Here is a 25,018-nt window from a genome sequence, read left to right as displayed (position 1 = left end):
TACAAAGTTTACTGCTTCATCCCAAAAAGAAGCTGAGGTACGGATCAGCTCTGTCTGTTGCTGTCAAGTACAGGCTGCCTATTTTCTGTTCTGCACTGTGATAAAAAGCCATTTGCACCATTTAAATCAGCTTAAAGATTTATTGATTTAGTAGTGTTTGCTGGTGTAGATCAAATATTAAATAGTTTTACTCCCTTTTGGGTTAAGGTGAGATTATTAGCACATATAGATTTGCTTTAAAGTATATTTTTATATAAATTAGAATAAATATATATTTAAATATAAAATTCAAGTGTAATATTTTGTCAAACATCAAACATCATCTTCATCTTTGATGTCATTGATTATAATTAATGACTTAAATCTAATCCAAGAGCTTTGAGAGCAGGAACATTGAGGAACATACCAGCACAGTCCCTTCTCACAGAATCCTCAATGTGACTTTTCTTAACTGCAGCAAAAAGAAATGCTCAGATGAGAAAGCAAGAATAAACCAGCATACAGTAGTGGTTCCCACAGCAAACCTGTCAGCTTCCATCAGTGTACAGTGTTGTGATTTCTAGAGTTTGAACCATCATTGCATTTAATAACCACTGATATATTCTTCTGTGAATTTGCTGGAAAGAAAAAATCTGCATCCTTGCTGTTGACTGCTAACTCATCATGAATTCAAGTCTTCAGTTTTGAGGGTTTGAAGCCTTTGAGATCTAAAGTCTAAATGTAATCCTAGCCTTTCTGCAGGCCTGCCTGTGAAGGAGCCCTGAGATTCCTGAAACGTTCAAAGTGTGGATTTTTGCTTAATTTAATGTAATCTTATATAATGATGATTATTGTAGCATTTTCTGTATAAGATGGATGAGACAGGTTCTCAAATGCCAGCTCTTACTGACATTTAATCTGATATAGGTCATCAAATACCAAGGTGCAAGAACTGTTTTAATTTATTTTTCACATTAATAATAAATTTAAAATAGATGAATGTTGCAAAAATGCTGTCTTTTTTCATTCCCCATCACTAATAGAAAAAGTTGGTTGACAGAAATCACATAGTTGAAGACAAAGCATTCTGTGTTGTGATCGATGCTGGCGATGTAGAAAACGTGATTTTAAATCTGTGATAAACTGAGTGGGTACATTTTTCACATTTCATGGTGCCAAACGGTCCATATAACAGTCATTTCTCAAACTGGGTTGAAAGGGCCGTATCTCAAACTCTGGGAAAGAAAAGCCTCTGGAGAAGTGGGGATTGTGTTTGGGAAATAATGGCCTCCTGTGTCTAGACAGTCATTTTTAAACGACGAGTTATCACTACTGCTGTCCTGATTTGCTCCATGGCTGAACTTAGCTCTAGGACTAAAGTTAAACCTACTAAAGCTCCAGACTGCTTTCCTGTTAGCCTGAGCTTCCTCAGGCTGCAAGTCACACACCTACAATAACTGAACAATTAATGAAAACTTCCCTCTTCCTCCCCTGAAAAAAAAAAAAAAATCCTATTTTAAAAAGTAATTTTTAATATTGTTGCTTTTCAACTACAGGAAAAGGTAATTTATTAAGTGGAAGAAGCAATAGAGTCTGACTGCATATAATGTCTTGTGAAAATTAAATAGCTTCAGGAAAAGTGATGCATTTATTTTTTTCTGTGAAAGGGCTTTGGTACAATACTAAGGAAGTCTTTGAAAATAAGTCTAAGAGTATGTGTACTCTGCTATGTACTTGGGTTCATATAAAAATTATAAGAGGTCAAGTGGAACCATTTTACTGCTCCAGAAATCATTCAAAGCAGAATAATAAAAAAAAAAAATGACATTAGAAACACATATCTCTAGTTGAGTTTGGAGGATAATGTATATGTCAGACCCTGAGTTACCAAGGAAGAAACAGAATTTTAGTTCTCTGGAGCAAAATTATTTTAATGCATTTTGTATATCTGATTAAATACATAGCAGTTGAAATTAACCATCAAATTCTCAGAAATAAATATTCAAGATAATCCAAGAGCTATATTCATCATCATGACTGATGACTCCAGACTCAGAATTACAGATTTAAGTATAGCCAACATGGTTTGGATGGAAACACACATTTTATAACTATCTAAAAGTCTCTTAAATAATTTTGGGTTCGTATCTACTATCTTTGAAATATTTTAGAGACTTATGGGTACTATTTGGATGTCACACTAAAAGTCTGCCTAAATGGTGATATAAAACCATGTTACATGGCACTTTGTTTTTAAAAATGAGTTTTCCCAGTGGATCAACACATCAATTTGGCACAGCTGGTTTGTGATAAAATGGGAATAATCAATGTTTCTTCATTCTTATTCTAACTGATGAGCTTGCAGTAACAAATAGGGAAATACAGTTGCAGTCTGAAAGGAATCTACTTCCAGATTTCTGCATCTGATTCAAATCTGAATCCTTACATTTTCAGATGAATAGCAATAATCTGACAAATGAAATACTAATGCTCAGGGCCCTTAATGAATCCAGGAATACATCTGCAATGTGTCTTTCATTTCAAACTGACAGTTATTAAAACTTTGCCTATAGTTATGGAAACAAAAAAAAAAGTGACTGAAAAGTTAATATTTGATTTACTTACTAAAATTTTATATTGGGAATAAATTTGCAAAATTCAGGCAACATCCTTTTTTTGAGAAAATTACTTTGTGCACAAAATTACTCAAGATAATTGCATGATTTTAATGAAAAGAAATTGAATTGTATTTAGACAGAAAGCAGGTTAAGCAAGTACAAATTTGATACATGCTAAGGGAGGAAGTTTTACAAGTTACTTTAGTCTTGCTGTTGATGAGAGAAAAACAGAGGCAACTACTGTGATGAGAACAAGTGTAAGACAAAATTTTTTTTACGTTTCTGTCCTCCAGCAAAACCTATGAATTGAATTTTCATTTCTCTGTGTGTTTGATTTATTGCTGTTATATTCCAGGTGTGCATTTTTTCAGCATGTCCAGACAGTCACACCTATTTATAAGAGGAACAAGAAAGAGAATGTGGTAGGGTTGATATCGGTTTACCAAATGTTTACTCATGAAGAAGTATAGCTTGTGTAAGAAAATTGCCATATATCTTACCATCCTACATTATTTCTGCAGCATCCAGAGGTGGTAGATGGGTGCACTGGGGAGGCATCTGCAGTTCTCTCCCTGCAGAGAAACCATTTGTGGGTGGAAAAGGGAGGAGGCAAAATCTTTTAAGATTACTGTGAAATTTAAAACTTTATGTATATTTGATTGACATCTCTAAGACAAAAGAAAGTGAAGGCTTTTATTCCCTCAATAGTGGAAAGAATCAAACTTGAAAAATAATAGGCAGGGGTTTTGTTATTTGGGGTTTTTTTGAAAGTAAAAAACAACAGGGTGTAGTCATAACACTGTAATAAATCACAGTCCTGAATTATCAAATTACAGTCACTTTATAACATCTCTGAAAATTCATATTACTGTGTTGGTAAGGAAATTGTATTGTGGGGGTCCTATTGATGGGAAACCGATTTAGCCTTATATACAAGGCATACTTCTATAGATGGACAGTGTTTGGAGGAAAAACAACATTATGACAATTTGTAGCTACTTTAGCAGTGAACCAGATTGGCTCTTTTTACAATCCGTCCCCAAATTCACAACTGCTTTCCCCATTTTCTGCTCACACTGCCATCCCCTTTGCTGCAAATAAGAAAACCTTTGTTTGAACTGGTGATTTCCCTGTAAAGAGAAGGGTATTTCAGTACAAATGTCCCCCCTAAGGCACTTGGGGTTGAGCTTTTGCTGATTGTGCCTGTTGTGCCACAAGCAGTGAGTGGAGCTTGGCTCTGTGTGGTAAGAATGACTTGTCTGACTGGGTTTTACTTCTGTCTGCAGCTCAACCCTCTGCTGCTTCCAGCGTGGCACTACATCTGCAACTCTCTATGAGAAGAAACCGTTATTATTTTACTCACTGCTAGATTTCCAAAATGCCAGGAACATTTGGAACATATGTCCTGCTTTACTCTGCAGAAATCACTACTTTAGTAGAAGTTCACTCCTATGGAGCACAAAAACATCCACCCAATGTTTGTTTCCAATTTCAGTTACAAAAAATTAATGCACGTTGCTGGAGAGCCTTCTGGTTTCTAACCCCCCTAATATAGTGTGGGTTTACCAGGGGAAAATACCCTCAAGGTGATGGACGGATGCTTCCTTTTGTTGGAAAGAGGCTGGGGGAAGGAGTAACCCAAATGCCCAGATCCAATGGTATTTGTGTTCCTGCCCTGAGGAAAAAATATCCTTTGCCTCAAATCTGAGAATTGCTTTCAATGTGTGTGTGTTAGCAAGTAGTACTCTTCAAGTACCTAAGATCTGTCTGGGACACTAAAGAGCAGGGCTCATTTACTACCAAAAATGGACTAAGTCTGAGAGCAGCTGATATCTTCTGCTTTAGATGTGGATGAAAAAGAAAATTACTGAACCCAGAAGTCAACCTAAATATCAACAGAGGGTAAAATGTTCCTGGACCCTGCTATAGAGCATATTATTAATTGAATTTGATGTAAATCAAATCAAATCACATTTATTTTGATTAAATGCGGTAGAAATCAGATACAGGCAGTTCCCTTCTGAGAATCCAGTTAGGTAGATCACCTGATACCACAAGTTGGAATTTACAAGCAGAGAGCCCCACAGATGTTTTCACACAGTCCTTTTAATCAGGTGTTTTGATCACCTCCTCTGAAGAAGTCTCCTTGTTCACCACAGTGCCCCTAAGTTTAGTTATCCTATTTGTCCTACAGTATATCTGTCTGGTGCCACTCAATGCCAATGATGTTTTAAACAGATAAAATTGCACATTATTTATCTTAATTCCAATTCAGAGTTTTTTCCCACAACATAATCCCCCTCCTAAATTAGAAAAAAGCTTCTTACTTTTTGTCACTTACTCATTTGCAAGATCAGCAAATTACCTCTAGCAGCCTTCTGTCTTGAAAATTATCCTTTCAGTGTAATTTTTGAAATTTAAATATTGTCCTTTTCTACTCTCAGCTCCTGTTTTGGTATGGTAGCAATTATTTTACTTTATTCTAGATAGGTCTGCTCCACAGCAGTAACTTTGCCTAATAAAGATCCTTTTTTCTATAAGTACTTTACTAATTTACCTCCTGTAATATTGCCCTACTGTTCACTCTGCCCTGTGAACTACCAAGCTCTCTGTCATTCTTCCCTTCAAAATCTGCCCCAGCAACTCCCAGCCTGTGTGTCTCTTCCCTCTTATAAAGAGTTATGAGAGACTGAGGAGGGAAATAAGCATAAAAATAGTAATAATGGCACACAAATACACTCAACTGTGAAGCACAGTTGTGTGTCAGGAAGAAATCAAAAACTACCTCATGATACCTTTTTGTTCCATACAAGGGTGATGGATTTTTTTTTGGCAAAGAGCTGGAGAATTGGGATTTTTTTCCCCCTAAACTCTGATTGTGCTATGCAGTGTTTGGCATCTAGAGTGCATTAGAAATTAAGAGTTTTCATTCATGCAAGTGCCCAAATGTACCTTTACAGTGAAAATATTTCTTTCTCAGCTAATGAAATAGGTGGGTTATGAATGTGGTGACTGAAAGTTTGGAAAACAAAAGGGAGTGACAAGAGAGACATTTCTGAACAAAGCCAGTGGTGGTAAGGGGGTTGGCAGCTGAACTAAGACAGTAACTGTTGGGTCTGAAAGGAATTTTCTATTAAGGACGGATTTCTCTGTCAGGAAAGTGCAGCAGGCCTTTTGAGGGTCTCCTTACATGTTTTTGGGGCTTGATAATGAAGAAAAGATGAATCTGTGACCAGTGGTATGAGAGCAGGAATGGGAAGTTCAGAGTCACTTTTGTCTCATGAAAACATTCTTCTCCTCTGGAATTAGTTTTATTTGGCAACATGATTTTATTGCTATTTTTTGTCAGTGGGTTTGTCAGTGAAGATATTTTAAAATGTTAGAGAATTATCATTGCTCAGACGTGGAGGAATAGTCCCTGCATATTCCTAGTTGAAACCAAAATTTTTGGAAAACCTCCATCCATGACTTTTTATGACTGAGTTGTTAAGATATGAAATAGGTTGTATTTCACAGACTGGAGAAAGTCAACTGGACTCTGGGAAATCAGCAGAAGGAGGAGGGTGTGTGTAATAGCTGGTGAGAGGATAAATCAGCAGTGTAATAGAGCTGTGAAAATAGCAAATATCATCCAGTGATGGCTGAATCTCCAGCTGAGGCAGGGAAGTTGCTGTTCCATTGTGCAGACACAGGTGAAGTCAGATCTGGAACAGTGCACCCAGTGCTTACCACTCTTGTTCAATAACTGACCTAAAATTGGGATAACTGCACAGAAGGGCAACGTAAAGAGAACATCTTACGAGATGAGAAAGGCTGCCTTTCCTTGCTTTTCTCCAGCTGCAAGGTAGAGAGTGAAAGAATTTGATTGCCATCTAGAAATATCTCTGGAGGGGAAGACAGGTGAAAATAACTGTTTAAGCCAAATAAGTGTGCTGCAGAAACCAGTAGGTGTAATTTAGCCTAGAAGGTATCATCATTAGTTAATAAATTTAGATTCCTAACTGTTGGAACAACAATGAAACCATTCTGGAAGAGTCCAAACAGCTAAATGCTTTTATGAATTTAAAAAGTTTGAAAAAGGAGTAGCATAAGATGCCTGGAAAACACCAGGACTTGGTGAAAAAGATGTTGATTAACTCCAGGCAGAATATGGGGTCTGTGCAGTGTCAAAGAGCTTGGAGAATATTCAGAGTTTCCACGCATGACGGAGCCTATAGCTTTCAAAAGATAACATACCTTAATAAAATTCAATTTATAGCCAAAATTTTTACTGTTATAGCAGCCTCAATTAGCATCCTCACTGGCAGTATCAGAAAATTAAGGGTGTAATGAACACAGCTCTCCCTGACCCTGTCAAAGCCCATCCCTCAAGGTCAATATTAGTGCATGGTACTTGGGCTGTACAGGGACATGCACATGGTCAGTTCCTGCTGAAATTCCTCTGTGAATGGATGAAAGATTTCATTGCCCTCTGCTGAAAATGGAGAGGAAAATCCAGCATCATTTGTGAGCAGAACAATTAGCCTTGAGCTGACATAAATACTGGTACAGTGCATCCTTGAGAGCTCCCGAGGCAAAGGAAATACAGTGTAATTGTGGGTCCTCTTCATGTGTTAGAAATACATTTCTGATTTAAACCTCATTCTAAAAATCTGCATTAGTCTTTAAACGCAGAATTACTTTTCAAGATTACACAGTAAAGCTTTTAATTTTCTTAATTTAATTTTCAGAACTCTTTGATCGTACAGCAGCGGAGAGGCAACTACTTTCTTGTTCTGTCTTTTACCTCTTTGTTTAATTAAAAAGTTTTATTGTTGTCACTCTCCAGGAAAAGAGTAACGATTTTTAGAATAAAAGGAATGTCATTCACACATGAAGTCATGCTACTTCCTAAGCACAAATGATGCTAATATAAAACAGGTATTTAGAAAACAAAGACATGGTCCCCATCCCAGAAAGGTGGAGGAGTCTCTTAAATTAGATATTCTTAACTGGATCTATTTTTATTTCTTGTCTGACCTGAAAAGATAATCTTGTTGTAAAAGGCAGATGATTATTAATTCTAATGTGTATTTTAGTCTGTAGAAATGTTAAGTCTTTAATAAGAAACTCTGAGCACTAAGCAATGAGTCAGTCTCAAGTCAGACCTCAGGCCTTTGTAACTGCTGTGTTTATGGATGTGTATTTGTATGTCCATGTGTGTGTGTATTTATATATCCGTGTGTCTGTGTGTCTGTGTGTGTGTCTGTGTGTCTGTGTGTGTGTGTCTGTGTGTGTCTGTGTGTGTCTGTGCCTGATCAGAGCAAACCCATTTGGTTCTATCACTGCAAAATAAGCTTTATTTGAATTATTGAACCTTGAGATACAAAGTTACATTAAATAACCTAAATTAAATCCCCAGAAGTACAGATTGTAGACTAGAGTGCATCCAATATTTTAGCAACTTATTTTCAATGTATTTGGTGTTGGCCTTGTCCCTGCTGATGAAATGCATATATACATAAATAAGTGTGTATGCTTCTGTATACACACAGGGTTTTTGGCTATTTTCATTCCAAATTAAGCATTTACTTTGCAGGAATGATTTTTACTTTGCACATATTCTGTACTATGCACATTTTGATTTATATAGACCTGAATGTTAAGTGTGTGTTTTTAAAAGTATTCTTAAAGTACAGCTGGGATGCAGAATGACAATGAAGGACAAGACAGGAATTTGGGATTATTTTGATAAATAGAAACCCCTGTCAGGAAGGGAGTTATCCCTCAGGCATCTTATAGGTAAAATTTATTCTGCCTTATGGCCTGGTGATGGACTGCATGACCTTTCAGATTCTCCTCCAGCCCTATTTTATGATTCGAGATCAATTCATTTTGGCATTTGACAGCTGCTGTACATAGACTATAGATGATTCCCTGCCTTTAATATTTTTAATAGGTTTTTTTAATTCACAGATTTTACACTTGAGACATTTTAGTTGCATATAAAATGTATTCTTACTTATTTTAAGATGACAAAAATAAAGGATGTGGGTTTCATTTGGCTGTTTAGAAAGGTATTCTTTCCAGCCTAAAACGTGTTACAATGCTGAATTTTTATGAGAGGTTACAAGGCTATAAGTTAATGCTCTTTACCATAAAGATATCTCAAGGTTTATATGCAGTTGATCCAATGTTATTCCCATTAGTGTTAATAACTGGGAGATAATTCACTTCATTCAGAAAATGAAATCCTGATTCTTGAAGTAGTTTTAGTGACATTCAGCCTGGAATCAGATTATTCTTTACAGCATGTTAAAGTCATGGCAAGGTGGTCCTCAGCTTGCAAGTGTAATTTGTTCTCACAAATAGGTAATCTTGTTAAAATATTGTCAGGTTAATCAAAATTGATTTGCGTGTACTAAACCCACTGAATGCTAATCAAGTATCGGGTTAGGAAGCTTTAGTAGCAATTTTAAGTCTTTGATAGTTTCCCATTCTTCTTGCATGGAATGACTCACTGGATTTGTGGAAACATTTTAAAGCCTGAACACCATTCCAAGGCTGGATACAAATGCACCACAGACTAAAGCATCTCCTTTAGAAATACGTTTTCAAAAACCTGAGAGTGTGGATCACTGTATTTGTTATACCTCATATGCAATGAATTGTTTTCCAAACCATGTAAGTGCTTTGTGGTTTTGCCACTCTGTTATTTGTAACTTCTTTGCCATTTTTTACAAATAATGGTTAAAAATATATTTCAGATTGTAATTGAAAGTATTACATGGTGTATCTGTGGTGTAAGAAAATGCATTTAGAACCTCTGTACATTCCATTTGAAAGGAAATTCTGTGTAATTATGAATTTGTTGGAAGACACGGTGAATTTTTTTAGTAATTTTATGATTATCAGTATGGGGTATATGGGACATTGAAATGACAAAGAAGAAAAACTTTCTTTTTCCAGAGCCACGAGGAGCTTTGCACTCTGCTCACACTCTTTAAAACTTACAACATCTTATTTTCTTTCAACAGAAAGCTTTTCTTTACAGACTACGGGAATGCTGCCAAGGTGGAGAGATGTGACATGGATGGAATGAACAGGACGTGGATAGTAGACTCTAAAATTGAACAGCCTACTGCTCTTGCACTAGACCTCATCAATAAATATGTGTACTGGGTTGACATATATCTGGATAGCGTGGAAGTTGTTGACTATCAAGGGAGAAGGAGGCACACGATAATTAAAGGCAGACAAGTAGGTATTAATTTGCAAATTAGTAAAAGTAACAATATCAATAAATAAACATATGTAATGCTAACAGCTACAGGAATTTCAGATTTTTTTTCCCTTTAGTTCAGATATGTTAGGTGTCAAAAGATCCATCTCCATATTTTGTTTTATTTGCACTGTAGCCCATTTTGCAACCTGTGGACTTGCTTCCATGCAGTGTCTCATTAACTATGCACAATATAGGTCACACTTGCCATTGTAAAAGACTTCAGGAGGGAAAATATGGGGTGATGGAAAGGTGCTGGGAAATAAATCATTAATGACAAGATGTCCTTACCTCTTCAGGAAGGAGAGATTAACAGGCACAATAACATAAAAGAAATAGAATAGCAAAAGCCACTCACCCATTCAGACTAATCTGAATGCCCTTAAATCTTATTTTGTTGATGACAATGGTGGTTTTTTCCAGCTGATCCAGATGTTCAGAGTCATATACACAATTGCTGAGACTGTATGAGTTTTTGAGCGGGAGTATTTCAGTTTGGAGTGGGGTAGCAAGCAAGGTCGCAAAGAAAGGAAGAATTCCCTGGCAGTTGTGAGATTTATGTAAATCCAGGGAAAATTAACAAAGACCAAACTGTTCTAGTTCCTGCTTGGACTCCCAGAGCTGGAGTGGGCATCATGTTTACATCTGCTTCTTCCTGAGGTTAATCAGGGTATGTAAAAACATGCAAACAGAATAAACACTTTGCCTTTTCTACTGTCATTCTTTGCTTCCAAGTAATCACTGTTTGCCAAGTGACAACTGATTAGAATAGCTGTCCTCTAAAAATAGGCAGAAAATGAGACAAAAAGCAGTCTAGGTCACCTGACTAAACACCAAACACTTTCTTACTTTTTACCAACTTACTCCCAGTCCTTAGACAGTTCTGGAATAACAGGTGGTTTTTTTTCAAATAAGGACACTTTATTAAGTTCAGAGGGATTGTTTCTCCGCTAAGCTAGCTAAGAGAATGAGATCTGTGTCTTTTAATAAGGCTGGTGTTAAAAAGCTTGGCCTCTCAGTTGGTCACTGCTGTCACAAAAGGTATGGGTTGACTTTCTACTCCAATGAAACATTGGTGATTTGATGAGATTTTGTGCTGCTTATACATGATTTAGAATGACTCTTTCTCCAAGTTACTCCTCATTAGTCCAAGGAAACAGCAGACGAGAAAACTACTTGCAAGAAATTTCAGGGAATAAAGTTTATTGCACAAGTACAAGCAATTGTACACCAAAAGATGTGCTTTCCAAATGATACTGGCTTCTATGATAGCCTGGGTGGCTTTCAAAGGATGATTCTTTGTAACAAGCAGCATTTCTACTCATGCTGGAGATATCTGGAAAGCTTCCTGAGATGTAAAAAACAACAAATGCATAAATCAAATACAAATAATTAGGTCATTATAAAATGCATTGGAAGAAGAGTCACATAGTTTTAATAGTATTAATATATAGAAGCTCCCATGGGAGTTAAATTAGAAAGACTTAAACTGAGTACAAATGGAAATAGGGAAGAAAGGATTATAATTCAGAGGAGAATTCTACAATTTGGTACAGATGTGTCGTTATTTTCAAGGCTGTTTTCCATCTAACTGTAATTGGGTTGAATTTCTGTTGGATCTTAATCAAACACTTTCATTGATCTCAATTATTATTTCTTTTTCTGGGTAAGGACAGAAAACAATGGCAAGATTTGACCAACTGGAGTGGTAATCTCTAGAATGGATTGAAATACTTGGTGCACGATGGGGAGGGGGGGTTTGAGTTGTTTTTTGGTGATGTATCTCTGTGAGTGAATGAGCTAAGTGAATACTTTATGGTGAGCAATTTATTAATTAATAATATATTCAGCCTATGAATATCTGAACATCTGCCAACAAATTCTCTTTAATTTGTTCAGCTTTCAAAATTGCCAGTGAGACATTTTACTTTTTCTAAATCTATAAATCAAGCACAACCTCTAGATTATTGAACAACTCATGTCTGAGCTGTGATTGTCTACCTAACTAATATTAGCTAATTTTTAATCAATGTGCCCAGACACATCACAGATAAATACAATTTTAGAATTCACTTTTTGAGGAACAAGCTTATTCAAAGATACCAACACAAAAGGAACAGAAAAATAGCTGAGGGAATTTGTTAATTTCTTATGTATTCACTTAAGAAAATATTCAGCAGGTATATCTTGCATTATTTGCCTTGATTTGATTATAATTTCAAAAATGGATCAATTACGCCTATAAACTGTGTTTTAAAAATATCTAACTTTATAATATTTATTAGTTAATGCTAGTTAATAGTAGATAATTTACCTTAGTTAGTTAATGAACTTAGTCAATACTAAAAGAAACTGTTGAACTTAAAAGATACAGGAGTTTTTAATTTAGAAGACAGAAACTGGGGAATTGTAAGAGTAAATTATTTGGGATTGCTAAATAATTTGAAATTTCTGCCTTTCTTGTACAAAGATTTTCTAATTATAAACTTCAATCTACATGAATGTGAATTGTACTTGTAGTGTAGTTTGTGTTTATAATCTACAAATATTTCCTGACATATTCAGAAAACCTTTTGTACAGTTTATCCTGTGCAATCCACAGTAATGTTTGATGTTTATAAATCTTAGATATGCCTAAAATACTGAGCTAAAATAACGAAACTGTTTTTTTTTTCTTTTCCAGATTAGGCATTTGTGTGGTTTGGCAGTATTTGAAAACTATTTATATACAGTTAATTCAGATAACCTCAGCATTTTACGAATAAACAGATACAATGGCAGTGATGTTCAGGCTCTTGCTAGACTTGACAATGCTAAAGAGATCCGTGTGTACCAGAAAAGAACTCAAACTGCAGGTAAGCTCAGAATTACTCTTTCTAGAACAACATAAGACCAGATATTAAGGGGTTGTGTGGTTGAAGTTCTCCCAGAAAAATGTTTTAAAAGATGGAGTGAAAATTTGTCATTGTGGCAAAACTCTCTCTTACTTCATCTGCCCAGTTTTTTATGTACTTGCTGCCAGTTTACCTGTCTCTCAACACAGAGAACTGCCATGGTTTGCATGTTGTGTGGCTCCACACTCACAACACCTTAAGAATTGAACACCTTCAGAATTGTTAGATATCCAAAGCTGTCCACAGACTTGGGTCTCAGATCTGAGAGATTCTTGGTAAATCTGGGCCTCCTTTTCAGACAGACTACAAACCTCCAGTGAGCTCCTGTCTTTGGGGTTGACAAAAAAGCATGGAGATGTGGTCAATTAGACTGCCTGACATCCAGCCCAGGAAAATGCTGTCAAGGTTTCCTTGGTTTGGATAAATATCAGCTTTTCCATCTGTGAAAGAAATCTTCAGTTTCATCTAGAATTAAAACCTTTTTATAATCTCAGAATTTTTGAGGGCCACAGTCCTGTATGACTGTAATCATGGCTCTGTTCTGCAAGCAAAACAGCAGTGTGATTTGGGGGAACTTTGTGCAGAGATAGCAAGATCCAAGCTGTTTACAGCAATGCTTTATGAGAATTTTTTTGATGTGACTGATAGCAATAAATCGTTGCCATGGCTGCTTAGACAGAAAAGCCAACACATCAATTCTGGTGCTCAACATCAATGTTACTAAACAGAATGACTGCTTTTAGAGAAGTTTTTGAAGTGGGAACAAACTCTAAATTGCTTTAGAGTGGGTGAACTAATTTTCACCCTGTTGCTGAGGGCATTGATTTGCAGATGTCAGTGTCTGAAGGAGGCTGCAAAGACTCTTTCCTTGCTGTAGGCCCATCTCTTGTGCTCCTGAGGGAGTCAGAGAGGTTGAGTAGAGGAGAGATGCGAGCGCAGTGTAATCTTTTATTACATCCTGTGATTACTCGGCTCCTCTTGCCCTTTGTTCACTCTGCTACTTCTTTTGTTTTGAATGGACATGTTTGTTGCTTGTCAAGATTCGCTGTAAAGGCTGGCTCAGCTTGGTGGAGTTTCTGTCTACCTTTAACCATATCGACCTTAAATCACTCGATTGCTTCTTTTAAAAAAACAATTCAAAAGCTTGAGGGAAAGGAGAAAGAACAGAAAAAAAAAATTGAGATAAAATAGTCTTGGCCTGTTTTAGGCCAGCTTAGTAGGATAGCAAGGTAGATTTTGATTTCTTGTCAGATTTGCCTTAAAGAGTTTTTAAAATTAATTTTGATATATTAGTCTGCTAATTTAGAACCGTGCATTTGAAAATATGAAATCAAGAGAAAGCAATTATTTGGCTTCTTCAGCTGGATTTGTGTCCCAAGTGTGCACATCTGCACCTCATCCCTAGAAGTGTTCAAGGCCGGATTGGATGGGGCTCTGAGCAACCTGACCTAGTGAAACATGTCCCTGCCCTTGACAGGGGGTTGGAATGAGATGGTGTTTAAGGTCCCTTCCAACCCAAGCAATTCTATGATTCTGTATATATGGGGAAACACTACAAGGCTTGTTCTGTTCTTGAGTTTTGGCCAGGTAATTGCCCCAGAAAAGTGCTGTTTAATGGAACTGAGTGAATAGCAAACTGTGTTGGCATGGGGTGCATTCTGTCCTCAAAAAACCCTAACCAACCAAATGAAGCAAAGCAACACATAAAAAAGGGGAGAAATGTCAGCTCCCCCAGGGAAGCCCTGCCCAGAAAATGCTGTGCAGTAGCTTATTCAGGGAGGGGTGATAACACACAACATTGGGTCTGGTTAGATAGCCACGAGATGGCCCTGGGGAATACTTGTCTGACTTGGGTACCATCTTAAAAAAACACCTTCCTTTGTAGTTATATTCTGGGGAAAGATGTATTGTGACACAAATTCCCTTTCTCTTTCTTTCTAAACTTTCTACGTGCTGATGCATATAATTATCTTGCTTTAAATGGATGTGAATAATGCTGTTTTTCCCTTACCATAGTCAAAAGCCACGCATGTGAAGTGGACCCATATGGAATGCCGGGGGGATGTTCACACATCTGTCTGCTCAGCAGCAGCTACAAAGCACGGACTTGTCGCTGCAGGACTGGCTTCATCCTGGGGAGTGATGGCAGGTCATGCAAAAGTATGTTATTTAAATCAAAGAGTCTGCCAGCCGTGAATATTCCAGGGTGTAGTTCTGGGTGTTCCTTAGCGTGCTTATCAATAACAACAGAAATCACATGGGCTACTTTGGGGTAAAATTTATTTTCAACATGTACCTGACACTTTGTTCACATACTCCTTTCATTCCCTTAAAATGATTTGATTTGGCTTAGTTCACAGAAGTGACAGATTAAACCCGGGATGCTGCTGAAAGAACACTAAAAATTATCACAAGTTTTAAATTAATCTTAGTCTTTATTTATATGTCATCCATTTTCACAGCTCACAGGTACTGGAATGCTGTTAAATAGTTTGTCACATCCAATTTCCACCCGTGCAATCAACTGGTAAGGCAGAAGCAAACTGTTCATGTCAATAAGTCAAGCAAGGTTTTTCACATAATCCTTTGAAAAGCAAATCTGATTTGTGCAACTGTGATTATACCTAACATTACATATACACAACCTCTTGGTCACCTACAGCCAATAGGAGGGCACTGAAAATTTTGGGGAACGACTGGTTTTTATCTCATTTCTCAATCAAATGGTATTGATTTAGTTCAGGTGAAAGACATGCATGCAGTTAGGTACTCTAATGGATGCTGGTAGATGGATATACTTGCCCTCAGTCAAACCTGATACAGTTTTCATTAGCAATTTCATAAAAAAAAAAACCAAAACAAACAAAAACCAGAAAAACAAACCTGAGAGAAAGCAGAGAATTTTAAGAGGTATATTGGTAGCATTAAGCCTCTAAGGATATTTATAAGTATATTTAAAGAAAGAAAGTAACTTTACTAGGCTTCAGTTTTTGTAATTAACTTAATTCATTAAATTGTAAGCAATCTCCTGAGAAATAGGAAATATTGGTATCCATGTTTTGTGTCTCAGTATGGAAGAACAATCTGTGTTGGTTTATTGTATTCCTTTCAATTTGAAAGAAATTTACTGTAATCTTTTGTGTTGTTTGGTTTTTTGTGTTATTTAGTGGTGGTGTTGTTTAAAAACTTCAGGTGAAAAAAATGGTATTTTGTATTTGCTGGAGTTGTATTGTTGGATTTAACGATTTTTCAGTCATGGTCTACATTACCCTGATAAATCCTAATTAATTGTAAAATTAAATGTCTACGGAGCTATATATGTCCACTTCACAGCAGATGCAGAGTTATTCTGTGATCTAGCACTGTTTTTCAGTGCAAACTTTTACACAAAAAAAAAAAAATAGATGTAAGCAGCTCACTGAAGTAATTTGTATTTTAAATAAGGTAATGTAATTATCTGGATTTTTTGAGTTTAGATACCTCCAGAATATATGAAAGTTTAATTTTTAGTATCGAATAATGTTCCTGCTCCCCACTAATTGTGCCAGTTAATTAAACAGGGACTTTATGCACTGTAAAGAAGATTAGGCAGCATCAGTTGTTTATGTTTGTAATCTTTCTTTTGCAGGACCAAAGAATGAATTGTTTCTTTTTTATGGGAAGGGACGCCCAGGAATAATCCGGGGAATGGACCTGAATACCAAAGTATCTGATGAGTACATGATTCCTATAGAGAACTTGGTCAATCCTCGTGCTCTGGACTTCCACGCCGAAACCAATTACATTTACTTTGCTGATACCACCAGTTTCCTAATTGGACGACAGAAAATTGATGGCACGGAGCGAGAAACGATCCTCAAAGATGGTAGGCAATGCTAAGTGATAGTGACATTCAGAGATTCCCACTCAGGAGAAGCTGAACTGATGTTTACAGATAATTTAAAGTTTTATTTAAATCTCCCATGGAAAACAGACCCAAAGTAGGCCTTGAGCAGAGTTGGAGATACTCTTTTTACAGCTTCCTGTGGGCAGAAATGTGAAGTTTGATGAAGTCACTCTGCCGTGAATTCTTACTTTGTCCAGTTAAGCTTGTACCCACCAGTGAGTAATTCCTGTGTCATAGATAGATATTTATTGAGCCATGCCACATCCTTGTGGACTTTATAAGACTTCTTCACTCCAACCTGTATCACAGTGTTGATTCTGGAGCTTATTCAAGTAATTTGGCAGAGTGAGACAGTCCATAGTTCTTGAAAAGTCACTAGGGAAGAAAAAACATTGACTTTCCTGATGCATTTTCTATTGTATATGTGGAAGCGACAGGAACACCTAAATATCTTATAGAACCTTAATTAAGATATTTATACCATTTATTATAGCAATGAGAGAAAACACTGGCAGTTCTCCAGTTTCCACCTCTCCCACTACACTGGTCTGGAATCATATCTTGTCGTACTAAGTGCTGTTGCAGTGGTAAAACCTCCAGTTTGTCAATCTGTACTTCTCCTTCCTTTATGGACCTTTTTCTGAAGGACTGCTTCAGCAGAAGGTAGCAACTGCCTCAGCTGAAATCTAAAGTAATTATTTTCTGGTCCTCAAGAAAATAAACTGTATGAATATTCATCTTAGCCTTCAGAGACCTTAATATCTTTGCTTGTATATTGAAGCTCAAGACAGGGAGAGTAACTAAAAGACCATTGTTTTAGCACAGGGATTTTTCATTCCCTGTCATTCTTAACCCGTGTGTTAATCCATCAGTCTCCCAGAAGTTATCTGCCCTGTGCAGTGATATGGTGCTCTTTTGGTGTAAGGTCTCTCCTCGGAGTCTTCACAAAGATCCTTCAGCAGCAGTTGCAAGGAACAGTGACAGGCTCTTTACCCTGCATACGTGATTGCTTAATAAAAGGCAGCTGTCTGGGTAAATAAGGAATACTCAGCTGTCAGTTTGGTAATTCTTCATTTCACTGCGAGTATGGGAATGGATAATGTACATCACAGAACTTCCACTGCTCACTTTCTCTTACTGAACACATATTTCACTTTACAACAAAGTAATTCAAATGTGGAGTAGAGGAAGGAGCAGGCAATATGTAAATTTAAACATTGGAATAGCAGCAAGGAACATACACAGAACATAGCAAAATCACTAATGCCATACCAAAACAGTTATGGATTTTCTGATGATATATTATTGGTGGTGCTATTTGCAAAGGCTGAAAAAATGTCACTGTCATTCCCTCCTCCCCCCCCCTCCTGCCCCAGGAGCTTACATTGTTAGTTTGAACTTGGTGTAGTTTCATAACTTTAAAGTATGTTTAAGGAACATTTGTTACTTTATTTTTCATGACTTAAAAAATTAATATGGCCTCCAGCTGTAACACCTCAGCTTTTATTCTTGTCAAGTCTGAAGAACTCAGCAGGGACAGATTAAATCATTCCTTGGTGGAAGGTTACTACAGAAAATCAGGTGTGTCAGGAGGTGGTTTAATAGTTGCTCTGAACAGCATGTTGCTAAGGTCTTCTACCTGTGGTAGGTGCCACTTCTCAGAGTAGAAGTTCTCATTTTTTGTGGCTATCAGGTTTTTCAAGAACAGATACGCTCACTCAAACAACACTGTAACTCAGATAATTACAGTTTGCCTACACAAGAGCCTGATCCTACCACCTGTTGACTGGGAATTGCGATCACTGAGCACCTAACACTGCTGGAATTTGATTTCCCATATAGTTTCAGCTGTGATTTCATATTCTTCACTTTGGAAAACAAACTGCTGGGTAGTATTGATAACTGTTTGACAGCCCAAAGCACAGCCTAGGCCAGAGTTGGCAGCACAACTACCAGAGCCGTGTACTTCCACCAGCAACAGAAATGGTTGTAATTAAGCTTTCAAACTTGCATATAAAATCAGTTTTTCACATTAAAAAAGGGAACAAACCAGACATTTTTAAAGGGATCTAAATATTGTTTAGTTGATGTAACATAAATACAAAATCTTGGGTTTTCTACTTGTCTTTGTCCCCCTTTGGTTTTTTTGGGGTTGGTGTGAGCCTTCACATGTTATTTACTGTAAATGCTAATAAAGATGGTCAGGGGGTGCCTGTTGCTTAAACAAGGCCAAAGTAAGCCTGTAGAGATCTTTGGATGCTGTTTAGCTGGTTGGTATAGAGCAGAATTATTTTTTCCTCAGTTTTTATGTTTATCTAGTATTTTAGGCACTATTAAGGTACATGATCTAACTGACATTGATGAGCTGAGCTATTCTATACCAAATTACATGCTGTGCTTATAATGTGTTTCACATTTAAAAGCAGTGTGGCAAATTGTTGCTGCTAGAACTATGAGTTTTTAAAAATCTTGTACCTATATTCAGCGTATTTGTAGCCCACATACTACTGTTGATAGTGAAATTCTGGTAGTATTTCCAGAATTACAAATGTTAACTTTTCAATTAGCAAGTGGAGAATGATCACAATGGTATTTTACTCTCTCATTCTTTTTATGTTGAAAGGGCTTCACTGGTTTACTGTAGTCAAATCAATTTTGTTTAACCACAATGGCCATTGTTTTGTTCCTGTTTACTACTTGTTGTGAAACCCATCTAAAAAGTAAGGAATGCATTTAAAGCTTTTAGATAGTGAAATAAAAGTGAACTTTAAACAACAGCTTCACAAAAATAATGAAATTTACCTCTATAAGATTGTGCTGTAAAAATCTCCTTTATTTTTAAACTTCCTGATATATTTAGAATCTAGTTAACGTGAGTTTTTTTGACTTGGATTGTATTTAGTTTAGAAACACATATGCTCCATAAATCCCACAGAAGGCGTGGTAGCTCAAATGCAGTAGCTACTGTGTGAAACTGAATAGGTTTGGAGCAATAGGCTTGTAAATTTTAGGAGGTATCTAACATTCTAATCTAAACTTAGTTTTGCTGTTGATATCAGTGGAGTCCATGTTTGTACTGTTTTGTCTCCCAAAGAAGGAAAGAAAGCAAAACACTTGCATTAAAAAGCTGATCTTATTAGTATAAAAACTGTATTTAGCCCAAAATGACAGGGTGAGACAGAATAAAAATAAAATGAGTTTTGAACTCCTTGTCCTCAAGTTTGATTTTAGTCATGTTGGTGTTTTCTTGAGTTGGAAAAAACCTGCTGAGACCCCTCTTTCACAGCTGAGGTTTGTCTCTGCTGCCTGGTCTGCTCAGATTTTCTCCATGAGCCTTGGGCTCCAGGTCCTTGGTGAAACACTCTGTTCTTTTCCCTTTCCTGTTTTGCACTTTTCTCAACATACTTGTTCACTCCAAGACCAAAGGCCACTCTCCACTCCCAGAAAGTTCCAGCTGGCTCTGACATTTTCTTTTCAAAAGAATGTAGCAAAGACACTGAGAGACTGAAAATAAAACTGGCAGTGTCCATCAGCCTGGGAAACGTGGCTGAGCTGCTGGCACTGATCTCGGACACGGACTGACCCTCGGCTGTTCTGAACTTGGGGTGATTCTTGTCAGACTGGGTGGTTGCTGGGTTAGATTATGTCATCATACTGTTGTTTCATATCCTGCAGGGTGCATTTTGACACTGTTGCTTCCCTCAAGCTCCTTAGATCACAAGCTAAAATAGTTCCTCAAAAGTACAGTGATGTTTAGGTGTATCAGAAATATGGATAATAATGTTAAAACACGTTTTGAAAACCTCTCCTTTTTTCCCCCATAACTTTCTTACATTGTGTCTCACAGGATGTACTGTCATCTCTACACCCACGACTGATTTACTAAATTTAGTAAAACAGTTTCTTAAGTGAACAAGGTTTAGTTGATAACTTTGCTGGGTACCAAATATCTGTAATATTTTTTGGACTTTCACAATGATTTCAGGTTAATTTGATATAAAGAAAGGGAGGTCCAATTACAATTAAAATCCTGCAGGTGGTAGATTGTACTTTGGAGTAAAGTAAAGAAAGCAGCAAACAAAACCTAGCAATTGTAAAATACATCACAGTTTTATAAATATACATATATACATACATCTCCATGATGTTTAATTTAACATAAGCAATATGCCTGGAGTAGGATGATTGCACATTTGGAGTTACAGACATCATTAAAGCTCGAAAGAATCCTGAACTATTCTAGGCCTTGTTGACTTTTCAGTACAACTAAACTGATTTTTTAGTTATTTTCTATGTTGTTGTCAAGAATTTCCTTCATTTAATGTACAAAATATATATATATATAATCTTCATATTTGTCTTTATTCATCTCTGCTGTTTTTCACTGCCATGTGCCCAGACAGAGTGTACCACTGAGGGAAAAAGGCAATTTTAAAAATATGACACGGCTATCACCCTATGAATTCCAGTAGCCCTCAGCTTCTTTAGTTTTCTGTCTTAAAAAATTGAAAGCATGCTGTCTGAATTATCTCTCTTCATAATGGTTATTTTTATCTCTCTCAATAAGGGTTATGCTTGTTATTTTTAAATTTTAGTATACAGTGCGAGTTATATCATAATTTTAATAGACTTCAACATTACGCTGAAATGCGTTTCGCTTCTTTTTAAAGGGAAATTGTTATAAAAATAAAAAATGAAAAGTTTTGCAATGACAAGGTATTTGAAAACATTACAGCTCTCCTAACCTAAGAGGGGCTATAATATGATGGTATTACAATCACTAAAAAACATTGTTCAACAAAAACACCAAAGTAATTTATCATGTTGCAGTGCTATTGAGATTGAAACAGCACCTTTTATAGACGCTGTTAATGCATCCAAGTGCATAAAAAGCACAATATTTCATTGTATGAGTAAAACTGTCATATTTTATCTTAGTGTGTTGCTGACATACCATAGGTTATCTGTGGGCTGTAGTAAGCCAAAGGTTTTCTGTGCTATACTAAGTAGACTATGACTTGGTCAAAGAGCTTTGCATTCCAGTGCATCAGAAATAATTTTACCAATTTATTGTAAGGAATGAGATAGTTTATTGGAGACATGGTCAGTAAAGGTGTTTGGGGTCTAAAAAATATTCTGGGTGAGGAGTTTGTCTCGAGGAAAATACATCTGAGATCTCACAAAGGAAAATTTGTAGGTGTGCTGAAGTTGCTAATGTTAGCAAGACCTTTCTGTTAGTACTTACTGACTGCATTGTGGGGAAGAATTTTGGTGGAGAAAGCTGAGGGTGACAGCATAATGCTTCTACAGTAAAAATAACTGATAAAAACTTGAAATGTCCCAAACTAGCACTCTAGGACGTTATATGAAGTTCTTGTCTGGAAAGCTGACAGCTAAATTATATGTCTGGCAGCTCAGCTCAGATTGTTAACAGGTGTGTTCAGTTTAACAAATTTTCACAGGTGCATCTGGTGTAAATGAGGTTCAAGTAGGATCAGTGATTTGGTCATATAAAAATTTCCTGAAAAGTAGTAATATAATGATTTTTTATGTGCATTGGGAAGAAAATCTCTCCGCAGCACATTTGTTCTGAGAAATCTTTCAAAAAGATTATAGTGTTGATCAGAAAGCGACACCAGCACCCGTGAGAAAGAACCAGTCTGATGAAAGTTTGCATCTAGATGTCCTTACTGGTGTAGACATGAACAGAGAAAGCAGTTTACATTCTTTTTTTTTTTTAAGTCTTGATGATTCCTGTCACTGAAATTGTGCTGTAGGATTGTGCATCTGAGGATGACAAAAAAGTAATACAGTGTGCATTGTTGAGAAACAGCGTAGTAGGGAGTAGGAGTTTTAGTGTGTGGTTGGTTGGTGGAGTTTTTTTACCTTTTCAGTCCTACTGACCTCCTTTTTTATCACCACAAAGGGAGGCACCAGTTGGGTGCTGTGAGCTCTCAGGCTTGGGGGCAGCCCTTCAGCCACAGCTGTTGGCTGTTACCCCATTATCCTGTTTAACCCAGATGATAATAGTTAAATGAGTGTCCCCAGCCTGTGCTGGGTTGTTGGAGCTTGTGTACAGGTTAGAGAGAGGGGCTGGGACATGTGGTGTCACTGGTGTGGTGCTTGAGCTCTGTCACTCCCCCCAGTGTCACTGTGCCTCTGATAGTTCCTGGAAAACGGCAGGATCAACCTGTGGAAGGGGAGTGACCACACCAGAAGGAGCTGGTTTTGGACACTTCAAGTTGTTATCAGTTATTTTTACTGCAACAGCCTTGTGCAGTGTCCAGAGGGCTGGTTAGGGATCAGCTGCCTGGCAGAGGTGCTGCCTAAAGCTGGGCTGTGCCTCAGCCTTCACAGCACTGCCAAGGACAGGAGAGAATGACTAAAATTCTCCATATCTCACCCCACACACCTGGACTTTGAGATCTTCCTGAAAGAAAAGGCAAAAGGCATGACAGAATAGAGCTGGAAAACTTTTTAGAGACCCTATGCTGTCAGTTAAGGAATTTGGGATAACGTGGGAAGCGGCAAAGCCTTGGGTAAGTCTGAGAGAAATCTTGTTCCTCGGGGCACTGTTTTACTACTTCTCAAATGGGGGAACCTCCACGGGTCTACAAGGAGTGCTGTTAACTCATTTTTGTTGTGGATGGAGCCCTGCCACTGTCAAACTCCTGAGCCCATCAGTACATCCACTTGCTCTTTACTCGTGTATCGCTCAGCCTGGGAGCAGTTTGCTCATGCACGAAGCTGTGGGGAGCAACTCGGGCTGTGGTGTTGTGTACGGTCAAGAGACAATGGAACAAATGCTCATTGAATGCCCATTTTGCCTGTTTTTTTTTTTTAAATAAGAATGAAACTTGTGATTTAGGTAAAAGCAAGGTAATTTAGAGTACTAGAGCTGATCCTGGAAGCTGTGCTTGATTTGAGTGTTAATTCTATTTAAGGTTAAAATTAAGTAGGATTTTATTAAATAGTGATTTTCCCAGGGCTACCTGTGGTTAACATATGAAGACTTACAGTTTAATACACAAGTTGTATGACTAGTCTTTTTTGTGGAGTACCTTTAGCAGAGACTAATATTGACAGACACATCAGATGTGATTCAGATTCAAAGCAATAATCTAATTTACCTGTGTGGACTGTATCATGTCCATTGTTTATATTAATGAATAACGTTAGAACATAAATAATATTAATCTCTTACTGCTGTCTTCTCTTTCTCAACAGATCTTGATAATGTAGAAGGCATAGCAGTGGACTGGATTGGAAATAATCTTTATTGGACAAATGATGGCCACAGGAAAACAATTGCTGTCGCCAGACTAGAAAAAGCTGCTCAGAGTAGAAAAACTTTGTTGGAGGGAGACATGTCCCACCCTAGAGGAATTGTTGTTGATCCTGTCAATGGGTATGAAGCAAACTGCTTTTTGTTTAATGATTGTCTTTATAGTATAAATACAGAAGTGAATTTGCTTAGGATGAGGTTTGTAGAGTGGTGTCATAATCTGGACCTCTCCAGGACTCTATAATATCTGTAATTCCTGTCCAGTATTCTTGCCCGAAGCCATCAGAAGAACATATCTGCTCAGTCACCACTAAATGTCTGTCCTGTTAAGCTCAGTGTGATTCACCTTTTTCTCAAACAAATTGAGTGTGTAAGACCTGTATGAATTTTTAATATTAAGTGAACTTTATGAGGCTCTTCTTTATTTCTCTCCTTGTAAGTCTCAGCTTCTGAAGATAATTATGCCCATATCCTTGTACACGTTGTTTTACAAAACTAAATGAGACAGGTACTTTTCATTACTTATTAGCATAATTAGTTTTGATAGGCTGCATAATAAAAAGAACATTAAATTAATGTGGTATAGTTGTGGTTTACTTAGGAATTCACTGTTAGATTTATTCAGGGAATTGTTACTAGAGAACAATGTAGGTGGGTAGTTTTTGCGTGGCTGGATTCATTGCTGCTTTCCTATTACTAGAAAATATTTACACTACCAGGTTTTCTGTTTTGAGCATGTCTTTGAGTGGAAGTGACTGTGGAAAGGCTACAATTCATTAAGGTCAGATAGTAAGGGTATAAAATCAGACCACTAACCATAACCACACCTACAATTACTTTGTTAAATTTTCCAGCTCAGTAGCTACATGGCACATGAAATAGTGTATGAAGATATATTGTCTGAAAAGAGCTATTATATAAAACACTTTCCTAATAAAATAGCATGTCCTTCATGATTATATTTCTCGTGGAAGCTCTTCCTGAGGGATAGCATTTATTACGGCATTTTAATTACGTTTCAACTATTTTAGTCTTGATTCAACCAGTGTAGAAGCATTAACTGCATTTTCAGATACAATTAAAGCACATTGATGT

General features: G+C 37.0%; 1 protein-coding gene across 10 annotated transcripts in view; it reads left to right on the top strand.

The window, feature by feature from the left end:
* Positions 1-25,018, top strand: part of LRP1B (LDL receptor related protein 1B) — a 672,101-nt gene that overhangs the window by 411,250 nt on the left and 235,833 nt on the right. For all 10 annotated transcript variants that reach the window (XR_004358017.1, XM_032693191.1, XM_032693192.1 and 7 more), the window contains 5 exons: positions 9,614-9,836; positions 12,542-12,713; positions 14,769-14,912; positions 16,381-16,617; positions 23,866-24,046. Coding sequence is in view for 9 of the 10 variants with exons in the window: in XM_032693191.1 (XP_032549082.1) it covers positions 9,614-9,836; positions 12,542-12,713; positions 14,769-14,912; positions 16,381-16,617; positions 23,866-24,046 (957 nt within the window). In the remaining variant the exon portion in view is untranslated. The remainder of the gene's footprint in view (positions 1-9,613; positions 9,837-12,541; positions 12,714-14,768; positions 14,913-16,380; positions 16,618-23,865; positions 24,047-25,018) is intronic.

Source organism: Chiroxiphia lanceolata, chromosome 7, assembly GCF_009829145.1.
Source record: "Chiroxiphia lanceolata isolate bChiLan1 chromosome 7, bChiLan1.pri, whole genome shotgun sequence".
NCBI classification, from domain to species: Eukaryota; Metazoa; Chordata; class Aves; order Passeriformes; family Pipridae; genus Chiroxiphia; species Chiroxiphia lanceolata.
This window is presented reverse-complemented; position numbering and strand designations above follow the sequence as displayed.